Source organism: Lathamus discolor, chromosome 6 (assembly GCF_037157495.1).
Source record: "Lathamus discolor isolate bLatDis1 chromosome 6, bLatDis1.hap1, whole genome shotgun sequence".
NCBI classification, from domain to species: Eukaryota; Metazoa; Chordata; class Aves; order Psittaciformes; family Psittacidae; genus Lathamus; species Lathamus discolor.
This window is the reverse complement of record NC_088889.1, coordinates 54780131-54802082: the sequence shown is the minus strand read 5'-3', so window position 1 is coordinate 54802082 and position 21952 is coordinate 54780131. Positions and strand designations below refer to the sequence as shown.

The 21952-nt window shown below is 38.9% G+C and overlaps 1 protein-coding gene across 13 annotated transcripts in view; it reads right to left on the bottom strand.

The window, feature by feature from the left end:
- Positions 1-206: 206 nt before the first annotated feature.
- Positions 207-21952, bottom strand: part of PTPN5 (protein tyrosine phosphatase non-receptor type 5) — an 85301-nt gene continuing 63555 nt past the window's right edge. For 11 of the 13 annotated variants that reach the window (XM_065682825.1, XM_065682833.1, XM_065682831.1 and 8 more), the window contains 6 exons: positions 17888-17967; positions 17262-17399; positions 13915-14025; positions 9555-9715; positions 6032-6145; positions 207-2299 (listed from right to left, as the gene is read on the bottom strand). In XM_065682825.1, the coding sequence (XP_065538897.1) occupies positions 2206-2299; positions 6032-6145; positions 9555-9715; positions 13915-14025; positions 17262-17399; positions 17888-17967 (698 nt within the window). In that variant the 3' untranslated portion in view covers positions 207-2205. The remainder of the gene's footprint in view (positions 2300-6031; positions 6146-9554; positions 9716-13914; positions 14026-17261; positions 17400-17887; positions 17968-21952) is intronic. The other 2 variants (XM_065682838.1, XM_065682837.1) reach the window with 2 other exon arrangements.

Below are 21952 nucleotides of genomic sequence, written 5' to 3'. Positions count from 1 at the left end.
TTGCCACGTAATACCTGATGAACATCTGTGCAAGGACCTCTAAAAGTTATTATCTTAGAGCCCTTTATACTTCGTTTGCCATAAAGCAATTAACTGCTAGAATGCCTCCTTGTACAGGAGGCAACTTATACACAGAACTTCGCTCCTATATGCACACTCCTATCAAACATCAAAAAAAAAAATGATTTAGCAGATGCACAGGAAGCTGATGACAGAACAAGTAATTTTATTCACTGAGTTATGACACTGAAGGGCACTGAACAGCTGAAAACATTTATAGGGATTTCCACTTACAATGTTATTCAGAACATCAGTGGTGCCTCTTTTATTTCTAAGGAGTACTTAGATGGAATAGTGTTATCCCTTTGAAAGAATCAGTAGCAATGGGGAGAATACAGCTAGCAAGGTTTACATAAAACTAACAGTCATGTTATGCTCAAAAGCTTAAGTTTATTGCTCTATTTAATGAGTACCACCAGTATTTTTTTAAAAGAATGCCAGTTCTTCCTGCTAGCTTCTCACTGAAGAAAATATTTTAAATACAGCAATAAAATCAAGTGGTTTAAAGATAACACATTTTGCCACACATTCATGCAAACCCTGCTGACAGGATTTTTACAGGTTCATGGATACAGAATAAACACAAAGATGTGTACTGAAATACTGGGAAACTTTCCCCACAGTGATGAAGTTGTAGGCATAACATTTCAGGCCCTACCCTGCACCTATTGACATCAATGGCAAAATCTCAGTGGGAGCAGGATCAGCCCTTATTGTTCTGAGAGCTGCTTTACCTTCTCCTGATTAGGAAGTGCAGTAAATTCTCAGAATCTCCTGCACTAATAAAAGCAGTGGGTTTTGGTTATTGTTACAAATAAAGAGAAGCAAAAATATTTTTAGTAGAACCACTCTTCTATTCACGAACCACTCATCTTTCATGTTAAGGGTCCTGTGTACCTCCATTTTCCTTGTGTTCAATAAAGCACTTAAACATGTGCTTACCTCTAAGCAAAAAGCACAAACTGAAGTCTTTACAGCCTGATTGAGGTCTAAAAAGAAAAGCATGGGCAGCAGTCTATATTATTGAAAAGGAAACACTGCTGCCTGGGCTAGTAATTTGAATGGGCTAATGATTGTCTGAATTTGGTTTAAGGGCAAATTTATTAGAAAGCAGCCAACACATTCACAATGATTTTTTTTTAAAGCTCTCTATAGGATTTGCATTAATTTAAATGAGCATTGAGCACCTCATCACCCTCAAAGTTCAATTTCATATAATACAAGTGATTTTATTACATTTTTAACAAAGATTGATTTAACTCTGCAAATTCTTCACATGATTTTAAACCTCAAATTTCAGGGTAAATTGTATTCGGATTGTCATCTGACTACGTAAAAAGAGAAAACTATTTGCAAAAATCATATCTGGTGGCTGAGTGAGATGCCAAAATACTGACAAAGAAAAGGTAAAGCATGAAGAATTTCTGTTCAGGTTAACTTCTACTATGCTCCTCAGATTCACCCAGCTGTCATGATACTGGGGCACATTGCTGGTAAGATGTAGAGGTAAGAATTTGACTCATATCATTGAAGTATTCCCCCCTCTTCCCCTTAGTTCTGATAACACTGGTGATGGACTGCTTTAGAAAAAATAAACAAGCAAAGATGATGTGTGAAACATCATTTCAATGTGAATCTACTTGAACCTTTCAATGCAGAGGCTCAGAAGGTTTACGATATACACAGTATTCGGTAATTTTATATGTAAAAACAATCAGAAATAGGCAAAAAGTTACTTCCAAGCTTAGTCAATATACGCCACATTTCAGCATGACAATTCAAAAAGTTTCACACTGTATTTGAATATATTAGCAATGATCTTTTAAAAATAGCAAAATGAAGACAGTGGATTTTTTTCTGTTTTTTTTCTTGCTTTTATAACAAATGAAGCTACTATTCTTATTTACAGTATAAATAAGCCTTTTTTTGGTGAAGATTATGTCCTGTCACATATGTTTAAGACAAGGCGTACCTCAGCTCTTAAATGTCAATACAAACAAGAGCATAAAAGCAATATCAAAGTAAAATAATATATTTTTCCAGCTAAGACAGCCAGGTTACCATGTGTCTCTTATCAGATCTGAAATATATCTGAATGCAGTCAAAACTTCTCTTGGTTTTAGCCTTTAGGAATATCATGAACATTTATTCTTCTGCAGCTCTAGAAAGCTGTTTTCCATACAAGCTCATGACATGATGGACAAATTGATACTGTTCACAAGTCTGGATCATTCCTCCCCTGAAAAGGAAAGAAAAAAAGGGGAGGGAAACAGTAGCCTTATTACATGCAAACATATGAGGAAGTGGCACAGCTAAAATGAAGCTTGTTACACACAAAAGGTCTCTTCCAAAGACTCCTGAAATAAGTGAGAAGTGCCCATTCATTGACTGCAATCAGCTTACAGACTGACCTCCAGCTCCATTTTGAAAGTCTCTGCTAACCAAGGAACAGAAGATAGTCAGAACAGGAACGGGCTTTACCTTCATTTTTCTTTGCAGAGGCCCTCATCCAGTAAGGCAACACCACTGTCACTTACATTCATATCACTGGAGCACCTACAGTCCAAGCACCATCTTAAACACCATGAAAAGCAATCCCCACCCCTATGCTCTAGACAGATAGATGGGAGCAGGGGGAATAAAGAGGGCAAGTAGTTTATCCAAGATTTCACAGCTGCATTAGGGACTGAATTCAGGACCACAGAGGGCCAGGCCAGCTGAGACAACTGACATATCATACAATTTTCGCATTCTGGAATGAGGGCTCTTTCCTCCATGCCATCCCACATTGCTCATTTGGCAAGTTCACCAGGGAACTAGGGGAGGGCCAGCAGGTTTTAAAACAGACAATGGAACTTTAATGAAAGACACTCAGGTTTGTAACTGAATTGGCTGCTATGCACACCTTGATTGATAAGATCCCAGCACAGAAATCTGTTCTGGTTCAGCTTTTAAATTCAGCTTCTGCTGTTCTCTTTAAAACTGCAAACATGAAAGGAAATGCAAGCAGAATAGTCTGCTTTTCCATATATCATCAGCCTCTATATATTTGCAAATGGCATATTAATCAACACAAGTACTACAATAGGAGAGAGAAATGAACAAAAAGAACTACAAGTTGTCCATTTTAAGCAGATTTTACTATCATTTAAAATTCTGCTAAGAGTACCTCAGCAACAGTGCTAAGAGCTCTTGATAACCTATTATAATTAAACCCCATGATTCAAATTCACAGAGGATGTATGTAGAATTGTGCCAGCATTGGTGCTGGTGCACAGATGCCAAGAACACAATGCCAAAAGGAGACTGAAACAAGTAGGATTGAGGAACATGGGAATCCATGGGTGATCAAAGCCAACCACACTGTGTCAGTCTGAGGGAAAACATAGGTGGTGCATTCCATCAGAAACCTTCACCAGAGGAAATGAATGAAAAGTTGCTTCCTTTGGGCCAGATGGATAGCAGACTGCTAGCACCCTCCCTGGGGACTACCCTTCTCTATAGGGTTCAGCTTCACCTGAATTCAGCTTCACCTGTGAATTGTGGGTCACACAATAACCATACCAGTAAGGTATGCATAAGATAAGTGTGCAACTCAACCTCATCCTTCAGCCTTTTCAAGTTATTTTGTTAAGTGACTGCTTGAAGTAACACTTGACAATGAGTAGGGGATGGCAGGAAACCATGCTCCAACCTCTCATCAACAAGCAAAGGTGGAAAACACACAGTGTTTCAAAAGAAACTATTTCCTAGCTAAGCATCTCCTTCCCATCTCCTCTACTTAATACAAGCTGATAGTCAAGCTGTTTCTGAGCCCTTCTGTGCTGCACAGAGCACTGAAATATATTTATGTCAGTCCATGACACACAAGGAACGTTAGTCATATCTGGCAATTACTTTCCATGCAATTCCATTAACAGTGGGGTTGCACCCTGAAGTTGTAGCAACAGAAGCATCAGGGTGGCCGCTAGAAATTATTTTCCTTTTTATGTGGTTTCCTGCTATGTGTTGGCTTCCTCCCCTTCCCACACACATGCACATCATGACATGTGCTTGCTGTCCAGGCTTTGGCACAGAAAAGAGAAATTACATTTTCACTCCTACCTGCCACAGAAACCTTTCAAATCTGAGTTGCACTGTGGGAAGTAACAGCAAATGTCTCTCAGCACTATGGGAAGGATGCAGGAATGATCACTTCCTCTCCTTAGTCAATACTGAGTTATTTTAGGACTAACTGCTGGCCACTGGTGCAAAGGCCAGTGCACGGAATCTTTCCAAGGGATCTTCACCCTCACAGCAACCTCAAAGGTGGTTTTCAGGGCTAATGTCAACTCCACTAGTCCTGTGAAGCAGTGAGGTGCATTCCTTTACATATCTGCTCTGGTCTACACCTAGCCCTCTTTCCCTAAGTCCTTAGTGACTCCTTCCCACCCACCCTATTTTCTCTAGCTAGTAACCACAAGACAAGAGGATGAGACAGAGTGGGTCTTCCTCCCTGTAGCTGCTTGGATACTCTTGTCCTTTCATGGTGCTTCTGACATCACCCAAAGCTTTTGTGGGGGTTTAGTGAAACGACAGTGGATGGCACCATGACTGCCAAGAAACTACAAGACCCATTTTCCAGGTGCTGAAGAAACCATGCTCTTCTGTAGCAAGGATGGTGATTTGACTGTTTTCCATCTGGAGTATTTTTCCCCATGACATTCAAATGGCTTTTTCCTATCCCACCCCACTCTTAAGAAGTGCATGGCAGCTACAGAGGTCCCTGTAGTCCTTCTTTCCTTCCATGACATTCTTTAAAGTATGATCTCCCTTTTTCAGCCTCTGTAAATGACTGCCAGTTCCTCTCACCCTGCAAAGCTAGTATTTTTAATTGGTCCTCTGTATCACGCACATTTGTAGGCATGTGCTGTCAACCTTTATTTGTATGGCTATTTTTCATCTGCAACATTAGTCACAGATACACAGATATTTCAGATCCAGCCAAATATTTCACTGGGTCATGGATAATGAGCACTCAATATTCATATTCTGGTATTCTTCTCAAGAAGCCTTTTCTTGTCTGTCCTGAAATCCACTGAAAGAACCAAACCTCCAAGCCTCTGTAGGTCCCTGTCTATCAGAGCCTCAGCAGGGCAGCAAGCATTTCATTTTCTGCCTCCCACTGAGCATAATTTCTCCTCTGAAATAAAGTTCAGCGTGGGGTTGAGGTTCTTTTTTTTTTTTTTTTTTTCTGCTCAGAAAAATCTCTGGTGCGTTTTTCGTGACATCCCCTAACTACATTTATCATTATCATTAGAGAGAACACTGAGACATGTTTTGATGGCACTTGAAATCAGTGGGAGAGGAAAAATAACATCTCTGGTACAAAACTCAAGTCTGTTTACTTTATAATCAAACTCAAGGTGGTGTGCTAAGAAATGCTTAACTGTAAACCACTGAATTTCTGGAGAATTTCACAGCTCCTTTCATATGTATGCAAACACTCCAGGCTGTCCATATTTTTCCTCTCCCTGCAACGTCCCAAGCAGTCATGCCCTCTCAACAGTGCTCACAGCTCCACGTATACAAGGACAGTTTTCTTTACTCCCCCTGGGAACAAAATGCTGATCTGTGGCTCTGAACTTAAGTACAGAAGACCTTTGAGCCTTTGCTTCTCTACAAACATGGGGCCAATTCCTCAGCTGGTGAACAATCATCCCTTGTTGCACCGAGCTGTGCAGCTATGCTGATTTTGATGCCACTTGTGAATCTAGCTCACTTCTGCAGCTATTCATTAAGGCTTACCGCTCATAAAATAGACAAAGATTACAAGTCAGAACTGCTTAGAACATGAAAACACCCTCCGATGTTTTCTCTCTTGGCCTCCATTTATGTTTGTTCCTCCCCTCTTCCCACTTGTTTCTCCTTCAGTAAAGGGAAAAATTACCATTTTGCTTTTATTTTTCTGGAAGAAAACAGGCTTTCTTACCTGTCTAACCGTAACTGGCAGGCTGTTCGCAATATGTCAACTATGCCCTCGCTCTTCAGCTGTTTACAGCAGACACTAGTTGCAATAAAGCAGCCAGTCCTCCCGATGCCTGCACTAAGGTAAGGAAAAGCAGAGAGAGGCAGTGGAGATGTTAGAATGGCTTTGGAACTTTCTTGTTTAATGAGTGCCATTAAGCCAGCAATCAAACCCCATCATCCATTTCCTCCCACCAGCCTTTGCCAGGGTGCTTGCAAATATAAACCCGTAGCTAGGAAAAGATACTAACTTCAACGGGAAAACAGAATAAAGCATGAGCCACTCACAGCAAAAGAGTGAACACTGCACATACAGTGCTAAGAATGGAATATTAATGGGTACCGTTTGACCCAGTATGTCATTGAACCTGTCACTGAACCACAGTAAACAAGCAGTTAAACAGTATTTCTTAGTTAGACTTCGTTTGAGGGCAAGTCTTGCTTTGAAGACAACCTTTGTTTTGAGATTCTTAATCCCAATAGCTTCTTTGAAAGCTATTTTCATTCACATGTACAGTAAAAAAAAAAAAAAAAGAACGCGAACACAAACTAAGCCAACAACCCTTGCTTAAATAATTAGAGCTAACAGCACTATGGCAAATGTGAAGTCATTTGCTGATCAGATCTACAATTCTCTGAATTAGTGAAGGATACAACAAATTCATGATTAAAGAAATATCTTTCTTTCTTGAGCACCTTTATACTGATTCAGCCCTTGCTTAATGACCAAAATTGATCTTATTCTCAAAGGCACAGTGCTATTGAAGCTGTGAATTCTTCTTATCACCTAATAAAAAAACAGTAGCAAAAGCTGAAAGATCTTCTTATGTGTTAAATAATTAAGTGAGCATACTCAGGAATAATTACTTGACGCAACTGCAAGAAATCCTGTTTCCATTTAAACGGTGCTAAAGTCGTAATACAAAAACATTGGCAACAAGTCTACAAGCAACAACAGAGTGTGCAGTTAGCTGCTACTCACAAAGTCCTAATACTGTTTTTTTGACTGTATAAACAGTTTTTTTATTCTGAGTTTATGCTTGTTGGGAAAACAGCTACATTGGAATCATTTTAATTTCTAGTACAGAATGATCAAGGCAATTCAATGCAAGTTTGGGAGATGGTATTATTAAGAACTCATCTCAGTCTCCAAATAATTGTACGGAGGCACCTACGTGGCTTAAAATTTTTGTCTCTGAAGCCCTCTATACCTCATGAATTGACTCCTTGCTACTTCTAGTTTGTTAATTATAACTTCAAACATTTCAGGTAACTCTTTGCTGCATGTGCATGTTCATCAGTGGTTAAAAAGGACGAAAAAAAAAATCTTCTAATTGATGCCATAACCAAACAGGTCACAGTACACAGCTCTTGTATACGGTTTCCTATCCATAGGCTTCAGCATGTTTTGCAAAGAGAGGCAACACCACCCATTTTTAGATAAAGCAAACAGCACTGACAAAGCACTTGTCCGAGGACAAGCTGCAGGACTCTCAGTGGCTGAGATAAAGTCATAATCCCTCCAAGACTGTCCAAGAGTGGCACATTATCCACAGGACCTTCAACGGAACTACTAGCCTGCCTCTAACATGAAGCTGCTTTTAAGAATAGCTTCATGATTAGGTCTGTATCTTTTTTTTCCTTAAGGTGCGTTATGTTACATCACTGAAGGCCTCAACCACAGCAATTATGTTCTACTGAGGATCTCACACAAAGGTCAAAACAGCTACGGTACTCAGTGTAACATGGGCCTTGGCTAGCGGCTCGCTGCATATACCACTCTCAAATACAGGCAGTGTATTAAATTCCTTCTTCAGATAAAAGTGATTGTAACTGGAATAATCTGAAAGGGCTTTGGTCCACACGTATCACATATAGTACTTCATAATCCTATCACCATGTCTCTTAGTAATTACTTCAAATAAAAATGCCCCATTTCCCCCCAGATTATTACTGTGTCATGGGGATGACACTATACAAGAGGACACAACAAGTATGCAAAGCAAGAGTGACATGGTGACCAGAATCTTTACCTGCAGCAAATACCATAATACTTCAAGGAGCTCTTAGAGAGTCACAGATTTCCAAGGACAAAGGGGACCTTCTTACAAACCATTTCTTATTTTTCTCTGAACTCTCCCCAATTTGTCAAAATCTGTTTTAAAAAACAGGCAGAAAAACTGGACATGTGGCATCATACGAACATTTTACTAGCGATTACTCCATATTAGCTTATAGGTGGATCTTTGATGACACCAGGCTACCAACCATTCATGCCAAGACTCTCTTTAAAAACATTTCCAGTGTATGATAATACCCCATTTACTATGGCTTTTGGGTAGCAACCATCTGCCATTTCCTAGAAAATGTTATGCAAAACTAAGTAACATTCCTTACAAAAAATCACAAAGATAAATTTGGCAAAATGTATGTTATTGAAATTATGGAAAATTACCCTGGTGAGATTACTGCATTGCTCATCAGGCTTTCCGCTACTTACCTGGAAGAATTATTTTGAGAACTGGCTTGTAGTTTTCAAGTAATCATATTTAACCTTTCCAAACTCTTCCAAAATAGGACTTGCTTTTAGACCTTTGGAACTTCTTAAGAACTAGAATTCACGTATACTAAACTTTAATAGATAAGAGTGTGTGGCCAAATTTTTTTAAACGCTCTTGGGTGAAAATCATCCACTATAGCTGATTTAATAATGGTCGGCAGTTGTTTAACATGATCCCTAGTTAGCAGTACAAAAGAATGTACAATCATGTCTACAAGTGGTAAGTACATCCTCCTGCTTTTTTCTGAAGACAGAAGTATCTATCTTCATGCTTTTTTTCCTGCTCTATGACTGATAATTACAATTTAATCATCAGGCTTCAAGCAACTTAAAGATTTTGCTTCTTTTATATAAAAAGTTTTCATCTTTGCCAGGAGCTTTTCACAGATACTTGTTTTTCTATCAGCTGCATACATTTCCTGCTGGTTGATTAGTACTTGCTGCAATCAGCTTTGCCACTATTTCATTTTATGTATTAAACTTAAATCATTGTCTTCGGCCTAGTAAGGATTTTTTACAATCAAAGAAGGAATTTACGAAATGTGGGTTTGAGGCTTAAAGTTGAATGCTCTCATTTTTCTGCTTGCATGTGTCTTCCAACTCAATTTCACTCACAGCAGGTTTAATCTTTGTTAACCTGGCCCTTTTAAGATCATTAAAGGTATGTATTACTAGTAAAGCAAATGACACAAGACTTTTCTTACAGGTAACTGAGCCACTGCCAGCTTCTGTGTTCAGCTCAGGCTGTATCTGAATGCAACACTTAGGAATACAAAATTATTGTCATTAAATTTTAGAAGTTCCAAGCATTTCACAGAAGCAGTTGTGCAAGATCTCCCATGTCTGACTGATGGCCAATATGACAGTATCTGCACTATGCCATTGTATATGAAGAAGCCCTTAGAAATCAGGCACAATATTTATTTACCTGCAGTGAACAATCACTGGTGCATTATTCTCTTCTGCATTCTGCATGGCCTCTTCCACTTCCAGTACTAGCTGTAACAGAGGAGGGGCTTGATCTGGTGTCTTCTGGTCTGGCCAAGATGTGTACCAATAATGTTTCAAGTTTCTGACTTCTTCTCCTTTCTGCAATCCAGTTAAGATAAACAGCACAAAGTTTTAAAATAACTTCTGGCTGCAGACTGATATCAAAACCTGGCCTTTGCTTTAAGAATGAGTAGATCAACGCTTAATGGAACAGGAGATTCAAATGGCAAGCCACACAATGTAGAAATCTGGATTTCAAATATCACATCTGCATTTCAGTAAACGGCCTTAAAGAATATAATTCCTCCCCTCTTTTCTTCCTCTTCCCCCCCCTCCCCCCCGCAAAGTATTCTGCTCTTTTAGCGCCAAGAACTGTGTGCAAAACACTCCAGGCAGTCTGTTCTCTCTTGACAGATTCATTCAGCAAAGCCAGAGCTGTGCTTCTGACATAATTGCTTTCATAAAGTATTTGACATACAAAAAGCCAGGAGCCATATCTCTGTCATAGATAGATAGATAGGTAGGTAGATAGGTAGGAGCTTCTTTTTCTATCTCTTCTGATAGACAGACTCATATCAGTTTTCTGTCAATTCTAGTCTTCTCTTAGACATGGTGAGAAATTCAGAGACACTATGGAAGGTGGGAATTGTATTTAGCTTCAGTCCAGGGCTTTTGAGAGACACAGATTCCAGTTCTCTCTTGTCTCTACATGGCTATGAATACAGCAAATATGCTGTTACCTAAATGAGTGCCAAGCAGCACTGTGTGCTTCTGATTTTGTGCGTTCAAAGTGACATCCTTCTGCCTGATTTCTAAAAGAGCCAAATAGTTAACAAGGAGCTCAGGGAAATGGCCTTACCCTTTCAGCCACTACATAAGCCAGCTGGCATAGGGCTAAGCAAATGTCTTCAAAAGGTCTGGGAACAGAAGCTTCCACAAACTTCTCTTAAACACTTGGCTGGCTGAGTTTAAGCGGGAAGGGAAAATGGAACAAATTTGGCTCTTTCTAAAGAATCAGACACAAAAATCTGGAAATAGTTTCTGTCATCTACACTCCTAAGTCTGTATGACAGTCACTGGATGTTAGAAGTGCTCTGTGGTTGCGCCACTTTCCATCCTGCTCTTCAGTCAACAAAGCTTTTGCATATCTTCACAGTGAACTAGACTAGGGAAGTGATCTAGAAAAACCTATTTTCTTTCTCATACTAGATTAATTTTCAGATGGATCAATCAGTTCTCCCCTTTGGTTTACCACACACATACACGCTTGTATGGGCACACAGGAAACAGCTTAAACATAAGAACAAGAGAGACAGACAAGGGGAGGCTGGTCTTCCTTGAGCTGCAATTCCAGCTTATACTGGGTTTAAAGTGCTCACTGAAATACAGCTACAGGAACCTTAAGCTCAGTTTAAGTACCATTTAAGAGGCTTACTATTGTAGCACAGGGCCTGGCCTTAGGTTATTTACCCTAGTGAGAAGATATTCTAGTTAAGAGAGCATAACTAGTTGCCATGAATAGTACTTGAGCTCACTACTGTCAGTAAATCAGATCAACACTGCTCTGAAAAATGAACATACACAGTTGCTTTTGAATGTGTGACACCATGTGAACCAGAGAGATTATGAACATTGGATTCTTAAGTTATGAAAAATTATAATTAAAATGTTGGCAATAATACTGAGAGAAAAGTAAAAGATAAGTCATCTGAAGAAAAACATTAATCACTACATTTGACAGAAATAGAAGACAGACAAAGTTCTAATGATGAACTCTGCATTTCTTTAGTTCTTTAGTTTTGTCTATGCTGTTACCAATTTTATGCTTCTGCTTAAGAGAAGCTTGACTTTTGTGATTCTGTAGACTTTGACTTTAACAAAATATTCTCTATTGGTGCTTCCATGAGACTGAGAAGACTCTGGAACACCTAGGAGGAAGCAAGATTTAACTAATGGCTTGAAGTCCACCATCATGTATGCTGCAGCTGAGGCTGTGTTCTCATTTTGGCTGTGATAGAGTTGATTTTCTTCCCAATAGCTGGTACAGAGCTGTGCTTTTGATTTAGTCTGAGAATAATGCTGATGACACACCAATGTTTTAGTTGTTGCTAAGTAATGCTTACTCTAAATCAAAGACCTTCCAGTTTCCCATGCTCTGCCAGCCAGGAGCTGCACAAGAAGCTGGGAGGGAGTACAGCCAGGACAGCTGACCCAAACCAGCCAAAGAGATATTCCATACCATAAGAATATTGTGCTCAGTATATAAACTGGGGGGAGTTGGCAGGAAAGGGCTGGGTCGTTGCTATGTATTGGTCAGGAGGTGGTGAGCATTACTTGTTTGGGGTTTTTGTGTGTGTGTGTCCGTGTTATTCCTCTATTTCCTTTTATTATTATATTTTACTTTATTTCTAGTGTTCTTATCTAAACCCGTGTTTTTTTAAGCTTTTTTCCAATTCTCCTCCCCATCCCATGGAGGGTTGGAGGGGTGAGGAGTGAGCTGACAGCTGTGTGGTATTTAGTTGCCAGCTGGGGTTAAACCATGACAGGCTGAGATCATGAATCGATGGCTAGACACTGGTAGGTTCCTTTGAAAAGAGAAAACAAGCCTTGTCCTATTGCCTCAGATTTTTCTAAATTCCTAAAGCTTGCCAAATCCTACCCCCTATTCTGACAGAAGTATGACAGTCCACCCTGTAACTTACACAGTAATCATGTATTGCTGGTGGTGAAATCATGTATTTCTGACCACTCAAGTTTAAGGGAAAACAGGAGTTAATTCATGGCTTCTCTAGTTTTCACTACCAAGTCATTTGGGGGTGGGGGAAAAGAGACATTACCCCACTAGTACTGAAAACAAAAACATTGTTTAACTGAAAAACAAACTGGGATGAGCTACAAGTCTGCAACATAGTTGCAAATATTCTTTACTTCCCACTTGTTACTGAGTGTGATTTTCTCTTTGGTGCCTTTGCCAAAAGCATGAGTGACAGACTTTCCACGCTCTCAATCCAGATACGGGATTTCATATGCTGGCATTCTGCCTATTAACATATGGCCATAGAGACTTGAAACTGGTTGGATAAAAGGAGAGTTTTTTCAGCTTGGAAATAAATTGTGGTGTTATACTGAGATCAGGGATAGATAACGGTAGATGAAAGACGCATGAAGTGTATGTAAATAGACAATTCTTATTAACGCATGTAGCTTGAGATTCTAGAACCTAGCAATGAAAACAGCTGTAAAACAGGACTCTTACTGTAGACTAAGTAGTACTTAAAAAAATTAAACCTGTGTTTAAGCTCTCTGTCCACAAGATGATAGGATGGATTATGGTACGTAAAACTACACATACAAGTAGTTGAAAAGATATTAATATTTAGAAATGTAAGCATGAAGAATGATGTAGTGAAAGTGTTTTTCAAGGTCATCAACAGCTTTAGTGTCTTGAAGTGGGATGATCCCTCAAAGCATCTTCAAAGTCAAGTCAGTCAAATCACTCAAAGAATAAATTAGCATAGGAGTTCAGTCATAGTGAACAGGAGTGGTACTACTACACCACTAACAAGTGCCAAGCAGACCAGTAGTCCCACTGCTTAGAGAAACTGAAAACAGGTAAGCAAAATTAAAATGCCTTTTACTCAGTTCTCAACTGTCCCACCTCTTGTTAGTGGCAAGTCATCTTAGGTACAAACAGCTGGTGGGTATCCAGCAGTCTGACAGCAATCTAATAATGATCCTAAGAAGACAAGCACAATTTAACTATTTCCTAGGGGTCTCCCCATACTACAAAATGTGTAAGGTGGCATACAAGTAAAAGTTCCCTGTTAGTAACCAGTTTGCCTAAGCCCATGGCCTAAAGGATAAACAAGCCTTTGAATTCTACAGAACATCATCACAGAGTTTAGTAGATTATTCCACAAGTGCTGTCTCTGGTATAACTTGCAAAGGCTGGTATAAAAAGCCTTTATCTGTTAGCTAACATGCCACTCTAAATGACCAGTGAATGCAGAGGACACAGGCACAGAATGAGTCAATGGTTTCTTTCACTGAGTGAACTCCATACTACTGCAATTGGCCTGGTAGCTTTCAGATTGTTCATATGCAGCCTAAATCTCTGACTGCTTGTTTTACTGTAGTCTTTGTATCTGGTGAACTGGGCAAGGCTGTAATGACTTCAGTAAGGAAAAGTACTACTTGCACAGCAGTACATGCACAGAAGATTTCTGAGCAATTCTCCATGAACATCTGTTTAAGGGTTTAGACAGCTACACTACTGGAAGTACACTGGGATGATTTACCTTCAGGGTGATGAGCCTTAAACGGTAATCGTCTGCTTGTATGACTTTGTTAACTGTGATTTCTATTCCTTCGTAGGTGACCTGTTCCTCTGGCCAATATTCTGTACATTTCTGTGTGCAATATAAAATAAATCTAGTTAAGCAGATATCAAGGGAGGTTCATTTTTACTCCTCTGAAACTAGATATAGCACATGCACAGATGACTATGAATAAACTTTGTTTCTATAGTAAGTTTTTACTTTCTAAACAGAGACCACATTTCAGCTGATTTTTGCTTCATTCCTAATAGCCTGGCTGTGCGATTGAAGATGCATAAATCAAGTAATGAGAAACCAATGATTTAAATACACACATCCTTATTTATCTTTATGCAACTGATGTGCATTTTAAAGATTCATTGGAAAGACCAGTGGCAACGTGCCTGTGTTTTTAGATTAATCCTTTTCTTAAGACAATAATGATTAGTATAATATACACTAGTTATCACTATTTCTGTGGTGTTTGTATACAGATATGAAACACAAAATACATATTTTCTATTTTTTTTTAATGAGTCAATGCTCTCTGAATACAAGATGATCATTTGAATAGGTTTTTGTACAAAAGAACATGACTTGTAGGTGCTTTGCGAATTAGATTATGTACCAAAATCCACTTCAAATGGACATAGAATCTTTCAAAGTCAAGGAACTAAAAGGAAACAATAGCTCTGACAGCTATTAGACTACAACACTTGATTTTGCCCCCAGTCAGAGATGCAGCCAGCACTAGCTGACAATCAGAGAAGCACAAACTACAGTTCATTTGCAAATGTACATTGTGGTACTGATACACTAGAGTTTAGTAGGTGAGAATTTGTAAGCACTCATATCCTGGAAGGAAGGCTGACAGACTGCTGTCTTGTGTGCAGTTTCTCCTTAAACTAATCAATATGCAAAGGAAGAGACAGGCGCTTCCACACAGTGCACAAACTAGTTCATGGACAAGAAATGACATGAACAAGGCAGGGTCCAAGAAAAAGGCTCCCTTGTGATAATGGAAGATCCAATCTCATTAGCATAACAGAATAAGAAACTGCTGTTGGACAAATGCAGTTAAAGACAATGCTTGTAAGCTTCCTCTTTTACATAACTGTATGCTACCTTGAAAGAAGCAAGTTAAAGCATTTTGCTCTTCCCCACCAAAAATAATTCCACTTCAGCAGAAGGACTAACAACAGAAAAGTATCTTGCAAAGTTACTGACTCAAAATTTTTGTGTGGGAGAACCAGTGCTGTTCCATCTGCATAGTGCATCAGTTAATAACCCACTGGTAGCGTGGCCCACTGTGTCTCTCTAAAATTATTTACGCAGTTGGGAGTTTTTTTTCCTTCCTCTGCTCTTAAACTGCAGAATCCATTGTAAAAATTTTCAGGAGTGCTAGCAGCTATCAATAGCACAGACGCTCCTCTGGTAAAGGAATGGAGTAAGATTGCCCACTCATTTCTGTGGGCTGTCTGTCGGTTTAGATTAGATATGAAAGAGGGCTGAGATACAGAGCTTTTAATACTCACATTAGCAAAGTCATTGCACTGAGGAGGAACACAGAGCCTCTGTTAGCAGCATCATTGCTGAACAAAGGTTTTGGTTTTTAATCTATGTACTTCTGAGTCCTGTTATTCATATATGTGCTATAGAAGAAAGGAAATGAATACAGAAAACATTTACATGAAAGGACTTACCCTATATTGATGGCTGAGATTCATGACACTGTTTAATTTTTGACACAAAAGGTATCAGAAAAGACTCAGCAGCTCTGTTATGATGCATAGGCTGATATGATGGGTGAAATTCAGATATAAAGGTTATTTTACATTGCTGTTATTCAACCTTTCTACAAAGACTACAGTGGAAGAACTTATCAGCAGGTATGTCATTCAGGACCAATATTTCCTCTGCATTATTGTCTTTAAACCTCTAAGTCTTTAAATGATTCTTGTACACTGTGTCACAGTATTTTAGCATCTCACTTGCCACAAATTGGCAACTCTGATCAAAAAACAAGTTATTACTTCAGTGAGGCCTCTCAGATAGAGGCAGACATGATTTTAAAATGTTAGTGCAAACAAAACATTTATATCCGCAACATGCTGTATTTTGCATCAGCAATGCCTTGACAGTATGTGTCCAATCAGGCAGTTGTAAAAATGGACAATTTTTAACTTGCAAAGCACAATAATTCTGTGTCTGTCATGTTCATGTCTTTTTTCCACTAAAGCTCAGGATTAAACGTATTTACTTCACAACTGGGGAAAGCTAAAGGTTTATGCACATGCATAATTATGGGCACTAAGCTTCCAACTAACAGTTAAGCCATTATAATTCTGTGTGTATGATGAAGGTATGCTCATGTTCTTGGGCTTTTAAGTGTCCAAAGACTCTTCTCCAAAGGAAACTCTCTCACCCAAATTAGTAACGGGTTCTCAGGGAAAAGCTTTGACAAATGCTGCTGCTGCAGCTTAAGAAACACTGTGTGGATCTCTCCAGTACACCTTGTTGCCAGTGGTAAGGGAGAGGCAGAATCCAACACATGCCCAGACCACTTTTTCACATCCCACACTGCCAATAAAAGCAGATGTAAGCTCAACTACCTGTCTGTGAACTGAAGCCCAGGCACATGGTTCTTGCAACTCTGCTATGAGGCAAATAATTCAGTAGGTAAGTAATGAATAGCTGGAGGGCAGTGGTATTTTAAACTGCAAACAAGGATCACGTTAGGTGGATTAGCAGAAACACCATGACGGTTTACATTCAGGAAGTAGGTGGTGCATAGACATTGTCAGCATCTTAATTTCATTATTTCAAAAGCATTTTCTAGACAGATTCAGGAAAAGGTCCTCCATACCCAAGTCAGCTCTAGTTGCTGATTATTGTAACTAATATCTTTCACAAGTCAGGGACAGCCTCACTGAAATGTGGATACAGACACTGAATCATAATAAATGCAAGATAAAGCTGCACCGATCTTGTTAATTAAAGACAGTCAACCTTAGTAGTTATGGGGTACTATTGGTTTTGATTCCTTTAGAGAGAACTTGAAAGAGTGTCTGCAAATAGAGCTGGGTTTGGAGAGATTTTAGGTCAGCTGGGAGAGGAAAAACGGCAAAACCAGCAGTAGGCTAAGTCAGACAACAAAACAAGACAAACTGAACTAGAAGAGAAGCCCATGCCTTTTCTGATCTTGAAGAATTTAATCTAGCTCTGATTGCTCAGGCCAGTGAACTAACTTGTATTTGCTGTCTTGCATCTAAGCCGAAAATATCTGCTGGAGTACAGATAAAAATACAGACTATATGTAATACCATTACCTCATTCATCTCTTCTATATTGGTAATCATGACAATGATGGGAGAACGTTCCTGCCACACCATTCTCCAGAAATCACTGACAGTATTAACTATCGGTCCCTGAGTAGCAATATATACCTTTTCCTCTCCTCCATAGCCCTGCCAACAAAACAACACAAGAACAATTTTAACAGGCATGTCCACCACAACCACGAAGGTTCAGTCTTTAAACAGAGAGCTACCACTGGGTGAAATGGACTCCATGGCATCAGTTCTTCCCCTCTCTCTCTCCTGCACGTGTACATGCAGCAAAGGCATAAGATGGACTCACATAATTCCAGTAATGAGTGTCCAACAGCCCAGGTGATGCTGGCTAGGTCAAGAGCCTTATTCAGACTTATTCTCCAGTGCCTTGGTCAGGCCAGCTGACAAGCAATTTGAATCAAGAAGTGCAGAAGTGCGGTTTTGTCTGGTCTGAACCTGTACAGTTGCACTTTTGAGATTTGGTTTTCAATTAATGTAAGTAGGAGAGAAGAGCAATCAGTTCAGCTAGGATGACTTTAAAAGCCAGTGGATGTTGCCATTCTGTTAATATAAGCAGTGGCTGATAAAGGGTAGGCAGACACAATAGACTACTGAGCTCTTACCCTGATGTAGTTAGCATTGATGTAAGAGCTGAGGGGGTCATCCTGATCAGCTGAGGTAAGGCACACTCTGCTGTGAGGATCTGAAAGGGGTAAAGAGATAAGTAATAGTTCATTAGTTGCTCAGAGGAAAGAAAGAGACACAAAAGCTTATTTTGTACAGCAAGACATTTACACGTATTCATGGCCATCACAACAGGTGCAAGTGGCCTTGGAGAGTTCCCATGTTAAAACGTTACCATAAAAAGGGGAAAGGATAGTTGGGGTAATTTGGCTGCTTCTGATAGTTTTATCCACTCTCTGAAGCCTGCTTAATTGCTCCTGTTGCAAAGTCAGTGTGCCAGACTGAATCTGGAAAAGCGATTTTCTGCTCCAGGAAATTATTTCTCAGTTTGTTAGGTCAACAGACTCATTCTGACTTGGAAGACATTAGAATATATTTTGTGAAATGCCAACAAGCAGCTTTTTTCCCAAACCATAAACATGCGTTTCTTGCACACAGGCAGGCCAAATGCCAGTTACTCTTTGCCTGTTTCATCTTTCAGTGAACTAAACTCCAAGATGTGCTATTAATAAATGCTAATGGTTAAAGAGAAATTAAAGAACATTAACAGTCTCCTGTAATTTTCATAAGTCTCTTCAGTACTTGAGTTTCCCGCATTGGGGCTGTTTATGAAGCGTTAGTCTTGTTTAAATAACACAACAAATGAAAACATTATTCCACCTGTGAAGTTCAGCCCAATTCCCACTGAAGTCAATGGGAGCTGTTCCACTGATTTTAATGGAGCTGACACAGGCCCACATTCATCCACTTTTACCACTACTACAGAGTTTGTTATCATTGACAAGAAATATTCTCCTGACGGAGGCCTCAGCAAACAGCAACAGTGTACATCATCAGGAGATTATTAAAAACAAACCACAGATGACTTCTTTGTAAAAAATATCCAGCATGCTTATAAACCAGAACAAAACAAAATATATGCAAAAAATTGCACTTTAGCCAGTATCACACTGATGTCTAAGCACACAGTAATTTCCACAGTACTACTAAGACAGACTCAGCATGAAACGCTGTCCTAAGAGCAGATTCATGTTATCTATTCTGTTATAATATAATCACAATCTGCAAAGTAAAGAAATTAACAGATACTGTTTTACAGTACAGAAGTACTGAAACCAGCAAGTTCCTCTCTAATACAGTTCCCTCCTGCTCAACTTTGCTCACATCTCCAGTGTCGGGGAGATGGTGAGACAAGAGATAAAATCCGTTTTTTAATCAGTGATTCTGATAGCCTGCAACATATCACACCATTAAAAAGATGAATGATATTGGTTGCCAGATGTTTATTCAAATGTCACTGAACAGAGTAGTTAGACCCCCCTTGCATGAAGGTCCTTTCCCTGGCTTTTAAGCAGTCATCCGTGGAGTCTGCTGAAGTTTGAGTAAAAATTCCATGATTTTGCCCTACTAATAATTGAAATAATCCTACTTTGTCCATCTCATGATGGGTCTTTAGGGAGACATAAAGCAGAAAAAACCTCTATCAACGGGTGCCACTGACTTTAAGCACAGGCTTCTTTTAGTATTCTTCCACTGCATTAGAATTTAAGTTACCTTTCACTGTGGTCTGTTTTATTGCTGTATCGACAAACATTAAAACATTATTCAGAATATGCTTTTATTTTAAATTATAATACTTGGCTTGTGACTTTTCTGTTAATGTAGTATACACATTTGCCGTGGCAGTACATTAGTGAACAGTTTCAATCTTATTTCATGTAAGAGAGGCCTATTAACACACTGTCGATACAAGAACATGCACTGTTTGGCAGAAAGTGTAGCTGAAGCTGAGTTGCTCTTAGAAATATATAAACAGGAATAACTCCTTTAGAAAAATTCATAAGACTTTTAATGAAAGAGCTTGCAGTATGAATTTCAAATTTTCAGTAAAGAGGCATTTAAGCAAAACAAGATCCTACTCTTACTGAAAACACTTATCCTAGAACAAAACCAGTGCACAAGCCAGGTCCAAGATGACAATACACCTTTAAAAGAACAGTAGCAGTCTGTATCATTAAGAAACCAAATGACATGTCAGCTATTTTTTCTACAGCCTCTTTGATGGCCATTTTGTGTTTATACTATGTCTGACATTTTAGAGGAACTTAGTAGACTTAACTGAAATGTTTTGTATAACTTAAAATGGTACAGAAGCAACAGAGCTACGTAGAAATCTAAAAAGCTTGTCTAGCCATTACTCTTCAGAAAAGGATTCTATGAGACTGATATACAACATTATAGCAAGTTCTTGCCACCTCTAGAATTCTGTAACAAGATCTTTCTTTTCTATATATTAAAACAGTGCCTCCTCCAAATATCTTAAAGTCATCATTTTCCAGAAAATGCCATAGGACTCATCCCCAGAACAGAACTGCCTACAAAAAAATTTGCAGTTATGAAATATCCAAATCAACTTCTTTAGCTCGGCATTTTCCCAGAAACACCCTTCTCCCATCAAAAAGCCAGCTTCTAAGTCATTTTACTACTAACAGCAAAATTGTAGTAAATTCTTCTTACAGATTCTCCAAAAGAAATACAAATGCGATGAATTACAGACTATTATCATGTCTCTTACTACAATCAACTCTAGGGTTGCAAGTAACTGATTATCATATTATCATGACTGCTCACCTTTTAATGATGACTGCCTACTTTGCTTCTGGTGGTACAGCTGGTAAGGGAATTTTAGTTACTTTTAAATTCCAATTTTGGATTTGATTCTAGTTTGATAATCAAGCTTTTGTGCTAATGAGTTGTCTGAGTCTGCTGTACTGCAGCTTGTTCAGCAGTTCCTGTCATTACTGCTTTCTAAAACTGGAACCTGTAGGAATGCTAGGTAGACAGATACTCAAGGTAGCATAGGCTATGTTTGGTCAGCTCAGAAGCAGAAGTTAGTGGATGTTCAAAGCCTGAAAAGCACTGGACTCTTCCTCATCTTGCCTCCAGATCAAATGAGCTTGGAGTAAACTTACTAACCCTTGGAGGCATGGTAGGGTAGAAACTAGTTTGTTGGAGAGGTCAATGTGACAAACCAATGGCTGCTAGCAGATACCCATATGACTAAGATAAAGTTTGCAGCAAATAATTCATCCACTAAGTGGTGATTCTTAAAAAGTGATGATTCTTAAAACTGTTTCCAGTTTTCTTAAAACTGAAAACAGTTCACATCTGTTTGCAACTCTGGAACAGGGTGTTCAAACTGGTAGAAATTCTCATTTTCAGTTTAAACATCCAACGCAAGATATTTAAAATGGATCCGGTTCTAAAAGGACACATCAGATATCAAATTCAGAATATACAGATCACTTTAAACCCTAGCAGTTTGGGCATCTGAAATCATTAGACACTTTTGCAATCTTCTATTACAGCAAAACCAGTGAATTAATACTTGAATGATTCACCTCAGTCATTAGCACAGCATTGTGAAATGCAGTTGAATGTTTTTGCACTTCTGCTCTAAAGTGGAGTACGAAGTCATCAGAAGAGTTATGCACATTGGATCACTGTCTGCAACTGCTACAGTTGTAAGTCTAGATTAATAAACCTCTTCTAGAACCATTTCCAACCTAGGTTTATTGCCTGAAATGATAGTTATAGCTGAAGACATTTTTTACTTCTCTGCAGTTACCTTTGCTAACCTGACACTGAAACTTAGGGGCTTTGCAAATATAGGGCTAAAAGCATGACATCTAATTAAAGTTACTTTGAAAAGTGATACAAGTATGACAGAGGGGAAATTAAGACACTTGTAAAAATTTGTACCAAAATGTATCTCTAAACTCTTACTCTTGTCTAGAAATAAAAATAGTGTAGGAGAAAAGAAAAAGATTTTGATTTTCTGTATCATCTTAATGCCATCAGACCATCGTCTCCCAGTATTCTCAGACTGCATTTGAGGCATGATTCCAAGAATAACATCAGTCAGGAAAATAACATCACTAGAATTTAGCCCTTCTAAAGGAGTTTAATCAAAGAACCCCCTAATTAACATCTGAATAAACACA